General features: G+C 38.6%; 1 protein-coding gene across 3 annotated transcripts in view; it reads left to right on the top strand.

Moving 5' to 3' along the window:
• The window catches only part of DICER1 (dicer 1, ribonuclease III), a 96,288-nt gene that overhangs the window by 53,646 nt on the left and 24,826 nt on the right, over nucleotides 1-17,816 (top strand). For all 3 annotated transcript variants that reach the window (XM_034768033.1, XM_034768031.1, XM_034768032.1), the window contains 7 exons: nucleotides 643-811; nucleotides 2,401-2,873; nucleotides 9,964-10,096; nucleotides 12,276-12,518; nucleotides 12,610-12,764; nucleotides 13,511-13,643; nucleotides 14,109-14,184. In XM_034768033.1, the coding sequence (XP_034623924.1) occupies nucleotides 643-811; nucleotides 2,401-2,873; nucleotides 9,964-10,096; nucleotides 12,276-12,518; nucleotides 12,610-12,764; nucleotides 13,511-13,643; nucleotides 14,109-14,184 (1,382 nt within the window). The remainder of the gene's footprint in view (nucleotides 1-642; nucleotides 812-2,400; nucleotides 2,874-9,963; nucleotides 10,097-12,275; nucleotides 12,519-12,609; nucleotides 12,765-13,510; nucleotides 13,644-14,108; nucleotides 14,185-17,816) is intronic.

The following is a 17,816-nucleotide window of genomic DNA, read 5'->3' on the forward strand; positions in this document are numbered from 1 at the left end:
AATAAAGGTTTACTTACCTGTAACTGGGAGTTCTTCAAGATGTGTGGTGTCTAGCTGTAGTCCATTATCCACCCACCGTCCTCTCTGCTTTGGATCCCATTGGATTCACAGTTAAGAAGAGGAACTGGAGAGGCATTGGCCCTCACTGCCTCTTATACCCTCAATCTGGAGCACAAAGAGAGCAATTGGGCACTGCTTGTTGAGAATCTCCAGATGCGGGCACGTGGCAGGCATGCATACCCACATATGAAATATAGATAGGGGTCACACATCTCGAAGAACGTCAGTTACAGGTAAGTAACATTCATTTCATACATGACTTTGACACATACTCACTCATTCCTGAAAAGTTCAAATATATGTGTTTGGCTCCTGCATAGCGTGTGAATTATATTTATGTCGTCTTTTTTGAGAGATACTAACTCTTAAGGCATTAAAAAATAAGTACACTATTTTTGATGTACTATATAATATCTTAAACTGTGTATTCATTTGTTTTCTGTTTGTTACTACTAAAAAATTAAAAAAAACTCAAATTGTTTATGGCTGTCCTTCCTGCTTAATGTATAGCCTTCGTAGCTAAAAGCAACTCTGACTTTCAGCAGCTATAGTTGACCAAATCTTTTGCTTCTCTCAATGAAGATATACTTCTCAGCCATGTGAGATTGTGGTAGATTGTGGACCATATACCGACAAAAGTGGGCTGTATGAAAGATTGTTAAAAGAATTGGATGAAGCACTTAACTTTCTAAATGACTGCAACATATCTGTACATTCAAAAGAGAGAGACTCTACTTTAATTTCTAAACAGGTAAGGACATTATGTCCGATGTGAAACACATACTTAGATTTTTATCGTTGCTTGTTCATTGCTTTCCAAGTTAATTACAGAAGCTTTTATTTTAGTTCAGCCAACCTAAAATATATTAACAAAATTAATCTTAATTTCCTGTGACTGATTGTGAAGTTTTTCCTTTGAACCATGGGTGAAATCTATTGAAGTCAATAGCAGAACTCCCACTGATGTGAATGCGTCCAGGATTTCACCCCCTAATTCTGTGACTTTAGAACTTCGTCAGATTTGTGGATCATACACCTCTACCCCGATATAACGCTGTCCTTGGGAGCCAAAAAATCTTACCGCGTTATAGGTGAAACCTCGAACTTGCTTTGATCCACCGGATTGCGCAGTCCCCCGCTCCCTCCTCCCCCCCGAGCGCTGCTTTATCGCATTATATGTGAATTCATGTTATATCGGGTTGCCCTATATCGGGGTAGAGGTGTATTTTCTCTTTCATTCTGCAGAATTATTTTATTGCTTATATATTGGCCATTATTGTTAAGGCCCAGTGACTTTTCCAAATAAGATTTTAATAGTGCAATAAAAAAAACAAACAAAAAAGGGAAATGGTACTTCAGGAAGTATTCTGAAAAAATATCAGAGTCTTCCTGGTACCTCTGAGCAGTCAGGAATGGAGAGGCAGAGAAGAAGGGGAAGAGAGAAGGATAGTGTTTTCGAGTGGAATTTTGTAGAGCGATAAGAAACCTCATGGTGCAATATTTTAACTGTATTGTGATGCTTTCATTGTAATATTGCATCAGGATGTGATGGGTCATGAATCTGTTTTAGTGATATAGCAACATCACAACACAATGTCAGGATGTCACAGTATAGTGTTTTGTGGCATTTGGCCGCTTGACTCAATGACAAAGATGCCTTTCGAGCAGGTTAAGTACTGTTGCACTAACCCTATTTAAATTAATTGAAATGAAATTTATTTTTTCTTTAAACTGTTCTTTTCTCTGTTTAAAGTATAGTTTTCATTTTCTTAGTTTAATTAAAAAGATTTCCTTTGATAGAACAGACTTCATGAGCTCTAGTTAAATACAGTGAATAATATATAATGAATCGAGATAGTTATTTGTGGAATTTCTTGGCAAATTATCAGTCTCAGGTAATAATGCAGAAGTGCCTATTGAGAATATTGCCTTGTTTAAAAACTTGTTCCCCATTAGACTAGGGGGATAATACTGTCCAGTTGCTCATAACTGCATTATGAATTATTTTTTAGCATAATTATTTTGAGGCAGATTTCCAGATTCAGTGCCATCTGACTACAAAATAGTAACTAAATCCATCTTGTCCAAGGACAAAAGTGATAAAATATAGAGTGTAGCTCTAGCGGCTGGTGTTTCTGGTGAAGTATTTTTACGTTTTCTCCTATTGTGTTTGTGGGGGACTTCTAAATGAAATAACTGTATATATCTTTTACAAAGAAACCAACCACTATTGTGCTTACAATGAAGATTATCCTCATATTATAAATGAAAGCCCAATATAAAATGAATAAATTATTTACTATATCCTGTTGAACTGGGGTTTGAATTCATTTGTTGTAGATACTGTCAGACTGTCGAGCTGTGTTGGTGGTTCTGGGACCTTGGTGTGCAGATAAGGTAGCTGGAATGATGGTGAGAGAGCTACAGAAGTACATCAAACATGAGCAAGAGGAGCTGCACAGGAAATTTTTATTGTTTACAGACACTTTCCTAAGAAAAATACATGCACTGTGTGAAGAGCACTTCTCACCTGCCTCACTTGATCTGAAATTTGTAACCCCGAAAGTAATAAAACTGCTTGAAATCTTGCGCAAATATAAACCATATGAGCGGCAGCAGTTTGAAAGTGTTGAGTGGTATAATAATAGGAATCAGGATAATTATGTGTCTTGGAGTGATTCTGAAGATGATGATGAGGATGAAGAAATTGAGGAGAAAGAGAAGCCAGAGACAAATTTCCCTTCTCCCTTTACTAATATTTTATGTGGAATTATTTTTGTGGAAAGGAGATACACAGCAGTCGTCCTAAACAGGTAAAGCTTTTAAAAATGAAAATCTTAAAGAATGTAACACATTGACAAAGGGAAAGGTGTGTTGTATTTCAGGAAAGCCACTCCATTTTGTATTTGAGTCAAACAAGAGATCTAGAACATTTTGTCCAAGAACCAATATGAGCTTTTGAGTAAAATTTTCAAAAGTACCTCAGTCACTTTTGAAAATAGGACTTAGGCTCCAAAATCACTTAAGCACCTCTGAAAATTTTATCCTGTGACCATATATCAATGTGATTCCAGCTTAGTGGAGCACAAGCTTATAATTGTAAGTTTAAAAAAAAGTTTATACCTGCAATATTGGAAAATTTGGAGTTTACAAAACTCCTTATTCAGTAAAATGTCAAGTCCTTGTGTTCCTTATCAGCAACAAAAAAGGTGGCCACTGGGGCATCTGCCAAAAAATATTGAAGATGTGTGCAATACTCTTGTTGCATAAGGTATTTTTTTTTTCCTGAAAAGGTGATCTGTATTAGCTATACAAAAAAACCACTTTACCAGTAAGTGCTGATTGCCCCAAGTAAACAATGAAAGAGGTACTTCAGCAAATAAATTAACTTTTTTTTCTGTTTTTTTAAACAGCTAATATGCTGAAAAAATACCCCCATACAATTTATTTTGTGCATTCATCACATATTAACATTAAATATTTTTTCTTAAGTTATAAGTTTAAACAAGATCTCTCATGGAAGGAAATGAAAAGTTATTCAACCTAACAGTACATGTCCTCTACTCCACCATGCACAAGCACACCTTGCCATTTCCACAGCTGTGGTACACCACAGATCTTGCTCCACAGCTTTAGCGCTGTTCCGTTTTCACCCTTCTGTTCATATCATTGTACCAGAATATTTTTTCCCCAACAATAGAAGTTGGTTGTGTAGGAAGATACTAAAGGGTTTTATGCAGAAGGATGGTTTTTTTTGTGGTAATTTCCTGGGTTATTTCTACAGCTTAATTAGGGAGGGTATCACACCTGCGGGGATGCAAGGACAGCAAGAGAATGTTATCCTTCAATAGTTGTGCATGAACTCTTAGTTATAGGATAAAATCTGTAGAAAAACCTCCATGGGGAGCAACCCTTATGTGCAACCAACCCCTATCAATCAAGTTTGCATTCCCCAGTCCCTATCAATCACGCTTACATGTATCTACCCTCTCCTCATTCTCTCTTCCCTCTCCTCACCCCACCAAATCAATCAATGGGATTTGTATGAGCCTGCTCCTTGCACGCATCTTTCAACCCCTCTCTCCCTTTCCAATCAGTCTTCTGTGTACCCAGTCCCCATTCAGCAAGCAAGGTTATATGCCCCATCAGTCTGGTTTGTGTTCACTCCAAATACATTTTCAGTTATAAAAATAGTGGATAATTGTTAAAAGTGACCCTAAATCCAAAACTGTCTTTAAAAACAAAAGCACACTCTCTTGCATTAGGGCTCCTCAGGATCCACCTCTCCGCCAATTTTTGTGTAGATACCTGTTAAAAATATTGTCTATCAGTCAACAAAGAAAAGTTTCAGACAGAGCCCAGATTTAAAGACTTCCTGTTTAGTTTCTTTTCATATTTTTTTTTTTACATATTTTCCATAGAAAATTCAGAGGACATAAAAAGTAACTATGTTTGAAACTTCACACCAACTGATCCTCTTCCATTTAGAGAGAAACAGGATTTTATGCTGACTGTTAAGCCCATTTTGGAACACAACTGTGGAGTCACTACTAGGCACCTCCATAATTTTTTGTGGGGTCAGTTTTCCCAACTGTAAGACACATTGGCTAAAGTCAAGATTTGGTAAAACTTTGTTGCACTCATAAAATGTTTGCATATCTAATTACCTGTTTGCCTCCAGAGACACACAAATGAAAATGTTTGCCATGGATGCACATATGAATTCTGAAGAGGCATAAATTAAGTCATGTCTGTTTGAAGATTTGGCCCACATTTTATTGAAAAGCCTGTAGCAGTTACAACAGCTTATTGATATTTGTTCAGTGGAGTTTTCAGTAAATGCTTCCTATTTTTTTTTAAACTGCATAGCTAAATAATTTTATTTCTTTTGGAAAGAAACGTAATGTTCTGCACCTGCCAGTACTTAATATTTATTTGGAATTTGGGCCTGATCCAAAATCCAAGTTTTGGATCAGAACATTTATGAAGTGTGTGTTAATTGAATGTGCACGTTAATTATTTGATCACTGGACATATCCTTTGAACTGTGCATTTCCCCACATGCACACTTTCAGTGTATTTTATCCTTTTTCTTTTCCTTTTTGCACCCATAAATGGATATGTTCATGGAAGTGTATTATGTGATAAAGTCAAGTCTTCAGTGAAATGAATACATGTTTTTAATAATTTTTTTTAAAAGGTCTTTACATTTAATGAAATCTGATAAATATGCCTGGCAACCTGAAATAAATATTACATTATACTTCAGGGAGTAAAGGGGATTATGAAGCCACAGTTAATATAGACTACTAAATTATACATTATACATTTGATTCAAATGCTATTGTACATACCTGCATACTTTACATGATTTATAAATCAAACTACACCCTGGCTGCCACAACACTTCAAACTTACAGTACATTTTATTTATTTAGATTGATAAAGAATTAACAATAAGGCACTTATCTTAAGACTCCGGGCAACCTTCACATCAATTATGGTGACCAAAGTATAAAATGAATATTGAGCATCTAACTCCCCCTCCAAAAGTCAACCACCGAACAAAGATTCTCAAAAAAAAAGTTTCCCCACCCTCACGCAAGTTCCAAACTTAACCTTCATCAAACCCTTCCTTCTGCATAGAATCATATGGTTAAAAGGTACCGTAAGGGTCATCTAGTCTAGCCCCCTGTCAAGATGCAGGATTTGTTGTTTTTAAACCATCCAAAACAGATGGCTATCCAGCCTCCTTTTGAAAACCTCCAGTGAAGGAGCTTCCACAACCTCCCAGGCAGTCTGTTCCATTGTCCTACTGTTCCAAAAACATTTGTGAATAGATTGGGTTTACAGATTATTTGGAAGGTCAGCAGATCCAAGGTGTTTCAGACCAATGGCTGAAGACCTCTCACTACTGCCAGTTCCCTGTCCTTTCAATTGAGAGGGATTCAGCTCAAAGGCATCCGCTAATTGCAGTTTCAGCAATAGGGCACACAGAGAAAGGCAGTCTTCCCAAGTCGGAAGATCCCAAAACATTTAGGGCTTTATACGTTTTATAACCAACACCTTAAATTCCACCCAGAAGCCAATAGCCAAGCCCTGCACATCACAAAGTGGGCCAGATCAATATATAGGCACTGTTGACGTCTACGGCTCCTGGAATTATGTAATGGAGTCTGATACTGGTGATAAAAAGGGGTGCATGGATATGTCTACACTGCAATTAAAAATCCTCGGTTGCCTTGTGCCAGCTGACTTGGGCCATGTTTAATTGTGGTGTAGACGCTCAGGCTGGTGGGAGGGTCCCAGAGCTCAGGCTGCAGCCTGAGCTCGAATGTCTGTACCGCAGTTAAACAACCCTTTAGCCCCAGGCCTGCGAGCCTGAGTCAGCCGGCACAGGGCAGCCTTGGGAGTCTAATTGCAGTGTACACATACCCTGTGGCAGAAACAGGTAAGAATTTAATATGAAATGATACTTAACTACTAATCCCTTTCTTCAGAACCTAGTATTATTGCCTAAATTGTAAATATTACTGGTCAAACCAAAATTTGCCTAATCTGTGTATAGTAATGATCACATATCATTTTCACCCACCAGTTACAAATGCACAACAAAATCAGTTGTGTCATAAATTATTAGATGTGTGTTAAAAGCATTTGTTCATTCATTGCCATTGGTATTTTTTAACGTGTATTTCAGTTGTATACCTCAGGGAAACATGGGGGAAAAAATCTATTTAAGAAGGTTTTTGATATACTTTTTACTGTTTTCGTTTGTCCATATAGGGAAAACACAGTATATGTGTGACATTTCTGGGTACAATCCAGACTAATGAACAGTTCTGTCACTCCTGCTTTGCAACATGGGATGCCTTACAATGCCTTACTGAAGGGTCTCCCACCTGTGCCACTCACAAGCAGCCTTCCAGCATGCAAGCCACACCCTGAGTGTTTGTGTGTAGCTACAGCCTGCCAGCCACACTTGGGTTATACTCTGGCTCTCCCCAGCCTTGGTTATACTGCAAGGTGTCCCCAACACACCCTCAGTCTTAGATTTCCCCCCCAGAAATGTATGCCCATTACTGCCCAGCCCTCTCCTGAATAATACAAGCTTTATATAAAGTCCATTATTACTTTAATAGAAATAATATGCATGCAACTTGCCATCCCAATTGGATTTTCCCAGAGACTTCAATTTAAACACACTTGTTTAGATAAAACAATAAAACAAGTTTATTAAGTACAAAGGGAGAGATTTTAAGTGAGTACAAGTAACGAGGCATAAAAGTCTGAAATGGTTACAAGAAAAACAAAGATAAAACACAGCTGGTGCCTAACTTAACACACTGTCACATTCAAAGCAGAGCTTTCTCTCCACATCCTTCTTAGGATCAGGTCAGGACCCCATCTCCCAGAATCCAATGAATGCTCTCTTTGTTGCTTCAGGTACTGCCAATGCAATGGATAGAGAGAGGGAGGGAGGTGCTTTGGGGTGTTTAACCTTCCTTTTTATAATTTCAGTCCTCCCTTTGAAAAACATTTCCAGCTGGGTACCAGGGAACCAAAAGCCTATGGGGAAGGATGTTCCCTGCCGCTTGTTCCTCACCAGTTTGAGCTTTCTTTGTTTCCCTTCCTGTTTGATGACTCTGTTTATTGCTTAAATGCAAATTAAACAGATCACACATTCCTTTGTTTGAGACAGACCTGTGTGGAACATACGGCGTTTACACCATATTGTAGAATCTTATAACTTCACATACAGTGTTACCCCACACATTTTATCAGGAGGATACTGACCAGCAAATTGAGGTTTTCAAATGATACCTTACAAGACATATTTGTACAGAGATAATTACAATACTGTGTAAGTTGTGAATATATGGATACATTCTGTCACAGTATGTTACTAGTTTATGGTTAAAAATAGAAGTAAAGCTCTTAATACATTTTCATGTAAGTAATTGCCTATAAAATTGTGCACTCTGAAATGTTATATTGCGATGTCATTAATTGTATATTTCTCTACAAGTGAAGTGCATTTAAGACCTTATGGGATCTTTAAGTAGAAATCCAAATTTGAGATTTCTTACTTTTGATCATCTTTGATGGAATAAAAGAGCTTTAGAGAATAGGAATATCATCTATAAGAAGAAACAATGGTAAAGATTTTCAGGGTCTGCCTCCCCCCCCCCCTCCAAATCAGGCACATAACTGCCCTCCCAATTTTCTGCAATATCTGGACCAGGGAGGGATTGATGTCCATACAGCCTTTGAACTAACAGACTCTGGGTCTTTTAACACAGGCAGTAAAGACACATTTTTAGACCCAGAGATTCCAGGTTCATCCCCCACTGCAGAGGACTCACCATGGGGCATTGCATTTCCCAAGCAATTACTGTGATTATACACACACACACACGTGTATTTATACAGACAGATGGCTAGTTGCTTAACTTATTCATGAAATCACAGTGTTGTACAGACAAATTTTTAGCTTATTAGGCCTATAAGAAGAAGGGGAAATACAAAAGAAGAGACCTATTTAAAAATGAATGCAAAAGGATGAATAAATATGTATAATCATATAATCCATGTTCAGTATTATTGAGGAATTTATTATGTTTTCAGTTAGCTGGTGAAATTAATATTTAGATTAAATAAGAAAGATACAGGTCTATATTTTTAATCACAGTGCTAAACATATCTATATTCTCATTTCTCAAAACATTACAGCAAATTCTTAAAACTTTTTGTCATTATCATATATGAACAGAAAATATAATTTAAATTGTGCAGGTATTATCCTTAACATTAACCTGATGATCTTGCAATCCAACACCATTATCCATAACAGTAAAACAATTTCTGTATATATCACTTTCTAATACTACCTTATTTAAGCTGCAAAGAATCAAGTGAGTCTTGAACTGTTTTGTGTTGTGATTGTGGAGTCGGTGTTCTTTCCGAAGCATTGTTAATTTACAGAGCTAAGCCTTGATGGAACAGCTAGTTCCCTGGTGCACGGGGTCCACCCTCACACAGATAGTTCCAGGATACGGGACCTTACATTTCATATTCAAGACATTTTTATTTGTGTGTGTGTGTGGTATACACACATACGCTTTTCAGTTTGTTTTCTATTTATGAATGTGTGCATATGTACACCTATACAGAATACGCATTCAATGTAGTTGACAACGCCACAACAGATAAAGGTGTAAAATGTTTGAGTACAGAGGTTTGTAACATTTGGAATAGATGTGAACCCTTGGTCCTGGTTTCTTAGTTTCTGTCCTTTGTAGATTTTAACAAATGACTAATGGTGTGGGACCCTGAGTTCTAGGGTGTCCAACATGAGGTACCTTGGGGTATGTCTACATAGGAATAAAAAACCTGCTGGAGCCCGAACTTGAATGTCTACACTGTGACTTTTAGACCCACAGCCCGAGCTCAAGTCAGATGATGCGGGCCAGCTGCAGCTGTGTTGCAGGTCTTTTACCCCTATGTAGACATACTTTACGAGGAGCCTTTTTATTCCAGTGGGGATACTTGGCACTTCCTGAAAAGTAAGCCCCTTTAAAGGTGTCTCAGTTTGGGCACCCAGAAACTGAGGAATCCCAAAATCACTGGTCCCTTCTGAAAATCTTGGCCTTCAAGTATAGACTTTTCCATAATAGACCCAAAGCATGTGCGTATCTATGCAGTCCATCTTTGATTATCCCTACAGAAGTTTTCACCATAAACTTTCACTTTTAGAAGAAAAACATACTAAGGTCATCTGTATATATGTTAGCAAAATACCCGATTACCAAACTTCAATTTTTAATATAGGTCTTACAAACGAAAGATTAACTTTCATTTTCTCACCTGTGCCCGACTCCAACATGTGTGTCATATTCTTAGGTTGATAAAGGAAGCTGGAAAACAGGATCCAGAGCTGGCTTACATCAGTAGCAATTTTATAACTGGACATGGCATTGGAAAGAATCAGCCTCGTAACAAACAGATGGAAGTGGAATTCAGAAAACAAGAAGAGGTAACTTAAGTGAAAAGAATTATACCATAGTACTATGTTCAGAATCATTTCATTTGCAGGCAAAATCTGTGTTCAGTAACTCCTGGAATCTCAGGAAGTATTCTGACTTGACAGATCTGCACACTTATTTGTGGTGCAGATGTTTTTTCAAAAAATATGTGTTTAGAAAAATTGGGTGTTCCAGTTATATAATTGAATAGAATTTAAAATGGTCTGTATAACTAGTTTCTTGTCTTGTCACATAATCAACCACTTAATTCTCCTCTAATGGGCTAACAGTGCTACATTACTGTTTCACAGAAAATAAAGTGTTTTGGAATTTCCTGACTGCTGTGTACAATATTAAGCTCTTTTGTAATAACAGTAAATTGCTGATCATTAAAAGCTCAGATTTACATTGAGTCTACTGTAGAATAAAAATCCATTGTCTTGAATTTCATGTTGGGACCTTAAAAAAAAAAAAAAAAAAAGTTTTAACTGCATTTTGGATTTGAACTTGATAAAAGCCATATTTATAACCTGAACCCCAGTAATTGCCTTATTAAAAAAATTAAAATCACCTACCCTATTACAGCCTGACGTACTTTGATACCATTAGCTTATTAAATTCAAAGAAATAAAATGTAACACTTTTAAAAATTCAAACATAGCTTCCAATTTGATGATAAAATCTATGAAAATGGCACATCCTTGCACTCTGAAATCTGTATTTGATTAATTGGGCTGGGTGACTGATTAATTTTGCATTACAAGGTTTGTTAGAACGTATTATTGGCCAGGATCCTTTTAACAATAAATGTTGTGTGAAATGTTTGTTTGGGCTGTATCCATGATAGGGAGTGGGGGAGCATTCATAAATGAAAGACTTATAATATTGCTCTGTATTTTTCAAGGCTGTTGTTAAATGGTGATGTGGTGTAATAGGTATTAAGTAGAGTCCATTAATGATTTAGCAACCAACTCATTTAAAAAGCCAATAGTTATTTTAATAAGATCCTAAAACAAAAGTTGAAGAGGACCAAAATTAGGGAGATGATTAGTATTTTAGTTGAAGGGAAAATATTTAGAAAGAACCCTCATATCTATCATTTAAAATACCTACAATTTAAAAACAGTTGAAAAATTAATCTTTGTTAATCCTATTTCAAAACGGAATCTCTTTTGAAAATTAGTATGTCCAACATTGCCAGAAGCTGGATATGGGCGACGGGATGGATCACTTGATGATTACCTGTTCTGTTCGTTCCCTCTGGAGCACCTGGCATTGGTGACTGTCGGTAGACAGGACACTGGACTAGATGGACCTTTGGTCTGACCCAGTATGGCCGTTCTTATGACCTTACCTACATTGAAATTTGGAATTAGTAAATACTGTTGGCAGTTGTTCAGTAACAAACTTGATTTAAAAAGTAGCCTAACACCACATGAACTGCAACAAGTAGTTTACTGTAGTTTATTTTGTAGGGGAGGGAGGCTATTTCTTTCACACATAGTATAATGGGCTATAAATTCTTATGGGTTTTTTTTTTTTTTTCCTTTTAAGTGAACCTGATTTTTACTTCCTTTATATTCCTTTTCTGGGTTTTACAGTATAGTTTGACATTGTTATTTTTGCAAGTATTTTTGTCTGGATTTCTTATTTGTTTGTTTTTATATATCTGTTGTGACTTTTCTTTTAGCAGGTTGACCATAATTAGCAGAAACATCAACTGTGGAAATTGTCGTTTCCAAAGTAATGCTTCAACATCAGAAATGCTGATTGGTTATTCCCAAATTGATGTTCAGAAATGCTTTTCTGAACACAACATTGCTGGAGCATAGCCAAAAGATATGCAGCATTGTAAATAATCAGGTTTTCCCCACCCTCGTGATTAGAGGTTCCCACATTTGTTTAGATTCCCTCATAATTTGATATTTAAGATTTAATTCCTAGGAAGCCATACTGTCTTTTTCATTAAATGTTGTTGCTCTAAGAGTCTCTGAAAAGATTTTTTTATTGTTGTTTATTTTGGTTGAACACTGTAATCCTTCTGATTCTTTTTAAACATGTTTTTAGAATTCCAGTTCCATCCTTTTGGGGTTTTTTTCCGTAGCATTACAAAATTCATTAAAAGAAATTCAAACAGTTATGTACAGAACTGATTTCTTAGACCATTTCTTTTCTTGATTACTTTTATAGGTACTTAGAAAATTTCGAGCACATGAGACCAACTTACTTATTGCTACTAGTATTGTTGAAGAGGGTGTTGACATACCAAAATGCAATTTGGTGGTTCGTTTTGATTTGCCCACAGAATATCGTTCCTATGTGCAATCCAAAGGAAGAGCCAGGGCACCAATCTCAAATTACATCATGTTAGCAGACACAGACAAAATCAAAAGTTTTGAAGAAGATCTTAAAACCTACAAAGCAATTGAAAAGGTATGTATCCAAAGGAACATACTTCTTGGTTAGCATAATAGTAAAAAAAAGTTGCCTGTTTCTCATCACATACTGTTCTTAAAATGTTAAGATCCTCAGAAACAAATGCTCGAAGTCTGTTGATACTAGTGAAACTGAAACTGAACCCATCGTGGATGATGATGATATCTTTCCACCCTACGTGTTGAGGCCAGATGATAGCAGTCCAAGAGTTACAATTAACACTGCGATTGGACACATCAATAGGTATGAGGCAAATTCACTTTTTTCCTTTCACTTTGACATCTTCAGATACTGAAGTTCTCCATTGACTCTCACAACAGGGCAGCATAAGGCATGGCACTGCAAACTTCCCCATAACACTATACCAACATGCTTCAACTCTATTCTCAATGAGATCGCCCCGAGTTAGAGAGGGCAGGCCTGTTGTCAGATCCATTCAGTCCTTGTCTGAGACTGCCAACAAGGATACCAGTTCTGATGGTTGGCATTAGTGATGTGGATTGACTTTCTACTAGGAACCGCACAGGGATATGAACATAACATGACTGTGTACTCCCATTGCTTAATGCATTGCTGGAATGTACTGAGTTACTATGGTGATATAGGCTGTATAAAAACCTTTGTAAAATAGAGACCACCAGCACATTTAATAAAGTCCACCATTCAGCTATCCTATGGGTAGAGATGTAGTTGCTTTTGACAAGGCCAAATTTTAAAAAGTGCTATAGTTGAGAGAGGCCACATAAAATCCTCTCGCTCACATTTCTGATAGTTTATGATCTGTTGCCTTATTTTAAAAAGGGTATTGGATGATGACATTAAATCATTTTACTTTACTAAATATTAATTTTGGGAAATTCAAGAGATAGGCAGAACTAAAATCTTCCATACTTCCTGCATTAGTAATTTGAGAGTCCCTCTAAGCTGTACATAGGATCTTGCTTTTGGATTTAGAAAGATAGGCTTTTTAAAATCTATTGTCAAATTAGGTACTGCGCAAGATTACCAAGCGATCCATTTACTCATCTGGCTCCTAAGTGTAAAACCCGAGAACTATCTGATAATACATTTTATTCAACTCTCTACCTGCCAATCAACTCACCTCTTCGAGCCTCTGTTGTTGTAAGTATTTGGTATGGGGATGGAAATAAGTGAATTATGTATGTATATATGCGTGAATGAATTTTCCATTGATATTAATTTGTAGCCAGTATATATATGCTTTTTTCTTTTGCTGTAACACACTCTGTAACTACTTGCAGACCACTTCAGCTTCTTTTATTTATAGTCTCAGCAACTTCCTTTCATTGTACATCCCAAAGACTTTTGTTGCTTTTCCTGCAGCCTCTCTTCCTACACATTTGCTTATTTGAGTTGTGCTTCAGATATATATTTCTGCACTTTGCATAGGCAGTATAAGAGTTGATAATGTTTTAAAAAACAGTAACTCTTTTGTGATGAGTTTTAATGTCTCTTCTGTCTGAGTTTATGGAACCATTATAATGTTAAGTTCTGACCATTTCAATATATTAGTAAAGTATGTACTGTTAAAGATAGATTTAAGATATTTTGTGAAATATTTTGTAGGGTCCGCCAATGAGTTGTGCAAGACTGGCTGAGAGAGTGGTAGCTCTTATTTGCTGTGAAAAACTTCATAAAATTGGTAAGAGTCTCTGAAAACAAGGATCTCTTCGGTTAAGGAAAAAAATCTTTATATTGAGGCATTTGGAAAGTTGTAGGTAAAGACTTCTGTCATATATAATATGGTAGTGGAGTTCATGGTTTGACCCGATTGCGCAGTGTTCTGTGATATAATCATATAATGAAATAATTTAACATGCATCCATGTAGAGGTGTAGAGTTTAAGGTTGTCAAGGGAATCTCACCACTGAATTTCTGTGGTTTTTAAAATGGTAAATTCAATATCGATTGCGGTAACATGGAATATGGTCTTTATATAGGAAAAAATTTCAGTGTCAGCTAGCAAATCACATTTCAGAGTTCTGGTGTAATTTGAGAGCTATATTTCTCAGACTTGAGATAACCATAGAATATTATTTTCTAAAAGTTCATTATAACAGCTTTTGTTATGTACAATCCAAAATTCAATGCTTTAAGTGGCAGCTTCTCTAGTTAACTACAAAATATTTGAAAACTCTAAGTTCTTCAAATGCTGGTCCCTATGTGTGTTCCCTGTGTAAGTATGCATGTGCACCATACACCTGAATTCACAGAGATCTTGCAAGTAGTGTCCCTTGGTCTGCCTCCAAGCCCAGGTTCCCTTTGGGTTCTGCGCCAGGGATATAAGGGAAGGTGTGGACTGGCTCCTCCAGTTCCTTCGTACCACCACATGGTCTGAGTTGGAATCCTCCAATGTCTGGAGCTATCCTCACATCAAGTTTGTCTTCATCTTGTAAATATAATTGTATATACTTTAAGTGGTTTTATAGTTTTCTGTATTGGTAGTGTAGCTTAGTTCCTCATCTGGTGGGGAACCCTCTCTGTCTCCCCTTTTGGGAGTAGGACTATGCCAGAATTTCAGGATTCAAAAACTCTTCATCCTGCCCTTGCTCTTTCTTGGTCAGTGATGACCACCTAAGTTCTCTCTTGGCTGCGTGGCAGGGCAGCCTGCACACCAAACCCCTCCTCCCCAGGCCCCACCCTAGAGCCCTCACCCCCACACACACCCCAACCCCCTGTCCCAGCCGCCTTCTGCATCCCAAACCCCTCATCCCTAGCCCCACCCCAGAGCCCGCACCCCCAGCCGCAGTCTTCACCCCTCTGCCCACAGCCCTGTGAAAGCTTCCATGATATCGGTACCAACATTGGTGCTGACCACAGCCTTAAAGAGTCGAAGTACCATCAGCTGCCAGTACCGATGAGCACCAGATGGGATCCTCTCTCCCCAACTGTACCAACCCGGTCCTGAAAGCACCCGTCAACAACTAAGTATGTCATGGCACCGGATCCAACAAAACTGACAACCAGGACTGTTTGTACTCCAGAATGGACTGAGACATACACTACACCAGAGGAAATCTTCATCCTCCTGGACTCACAATTTCCTCTATTTTTTGGCCTGGTCCTTCTGAGGCCCATATTGACCCCAGAAGAGGACACCACTTCAAGGAGGAGGAGTCACTCCCCCTATTCCATCCATAAGCCAGAGTTTTCTTCCACTGGTACTGACAGTACTGCTGATGGAACTGGATCTGTCCTTGCCATAGACTAAATCTGATGCCCAAGGCAAAGCATCATCTCCTCAACCTATGGAGGTTATCCCAGACAGGACTTTGAGAGTGTCTTGGACCTGTCTTCTGCGCAAACAGGGTTACCCTCCAAGAGAGCGCTGGTACCCACTGTCCTGAGGTTCATCCCAGCCAGCCTTCAACCCTTCATACTGGCCCTGTTGGCATCCATGGGACCCTTATGCATGACATACCGAATCCATGCACTCAATCAAAGAGTCTCACCGTCCTCCTCCTACTAGACAACAGCAGCCAGCTCTGCAGGAGTATGTGGAAGAGGAAGATGATGAACTGGATCCTCTGGTACTAGCAGTGCCAACAGACATCATATCTTCCTCAACTGATGAGGTAGTTGCCCTGTCTTTGTTCTCGCCCAGTGGGGCAATACCAAGCACTGTTGCAGACATTGGCAGCAGAGCTTCAAATTCCATTAGAGGAAGTTCAAGATATGCAACACAAACTCTTGAACATCTGGCAGCTGACTGGACCCAACTGGGTAGCATCCCTGTGAATGAGGCATTTATGGAGGCGAGCTAAAGTGGTATGGCGTACCCTGACAACTTGTACCCCTACTCCTAAGGGGAAGAATTCTTGTTCACCAGCTCTACCCCTAACTCCCTAGTAGTGCAAGCAGCCATGGAAAGATCCAGGCAGCGACACCCAGGAACTACCCAAACGTACAAGGGAGGTCAAGATGTTGAGCTCCCCAGAGAAGGAAGGTATTCACATCCATCAGCCTTCAGTTGAGAATTTCTAACTACCCGGTCCTTTTATGAACGATGCAGTGTTACTGGAGTTCAAAGATAAAACTCCTCCAGGAGGACAGGGCTCAATTCCAGACCCTTTTTGAGGAAGGTAGACTTGTGGCAAAACCTCACTGTAAGCTGCAGTCGAAGCAGCTGATACCGCACCAAGATCTATGGCAACCACAATAGTAATGTGCCAGGAGTCATGACTCCACTCCTCAGGGTTCCCAAGAGAGATTCAGAACACCACCAAGGAGTTGCCTTGTAATGAAACTAATCTTTTTACCGAGAAGACAGACAAGTCTTTGCACTTGTTAAAAAAACTGCAAGTCAACCCACTGCTCGCGAGGCATTTATTCTCTGGGCCTGAAGAGGAAACATCATAAATGATCATATAAGCCAACGCCTCTTTCCTTATCCTTTCTATCACTGATGATTCTCCAAAACTGCGCAACAAGCAACAAGTTACAGAAATCAAGATATGCAGTCTCCATATCAGTGATAGCTACCCAACCTCAGCCACCAGCTAAACTATAGAGTGCCACCTCAGCATCAAGGGAAAGGGTTCTATTCCAACTGTTTCATATTTCCTAATAAAAGGGGAGGCTGGAGGGATTCTTGACCTACGTCAGCTAAATACCTTTATTTACAAATTAAAATTCTGCCAATGGTTATATTGGCGTCAATAACTCCTTCCTTGGAAAAAGACGCATGTTTGCAGCTGTCCACATACAAGATGTTTGCTTTCATGTGATCATCCATCTATCCCGCAGAGCGTTCCTCAGATTTCTGGTAGGTCAGGAACACTGTGAATACAGGGAACTCCTGCACAATCTGGCAACAGCACCCAGGGTCTTTGCAAAGGTCTTTTCAGTGGTGGGAGCACAGAAGAGATGAAACAGCTACACCATCTTCCTGTACTTGAATGACTGGCTTCGAACAAGTAGATAATGCCTAGGAGCTCTGTTGGCAACCTCGTCCATTACTCTGTTTTTTGGCATTGTTGGCAATCTGCATTAAAAAAATCTATCCTGATTCCATGCAGATCAAAGACTCTATGGGGGTGACCCTGGACTCAACTACATCAAGGGCCTACTTTCCTGTGAACAATTCCATGCCATGAGCAGTCTAATAAACCAAGTCACTTTCAGATGTCGAATGGCCAGTTCTGTCTTTCTGTGTTAGGCCACCTGGTTGCCATTATGTCAGTCAGGAGGGTGAATGAGCTGAGGGCTCTTATGGCTGACCCACCCTATACTACATTTCATAAAGATACAGTATCCTTTCTCCTTCATCCGAAT

The sequence above is a fragment of the Trachemys scripta genome, chromosome 4, assembly GCF_013100865.1.
Source record: "Trachemys scripta elegans isolate TJP31775 chromosome 4, CAS_Tse_1.0, whole genome shotgun sequence".
Classification (NCBI taxonomy): domain Eukaryota; kingdom Metazoa; phylum Chordata; order Testudines; family Emydidae; genus Trachemys; species Trachemys scripta.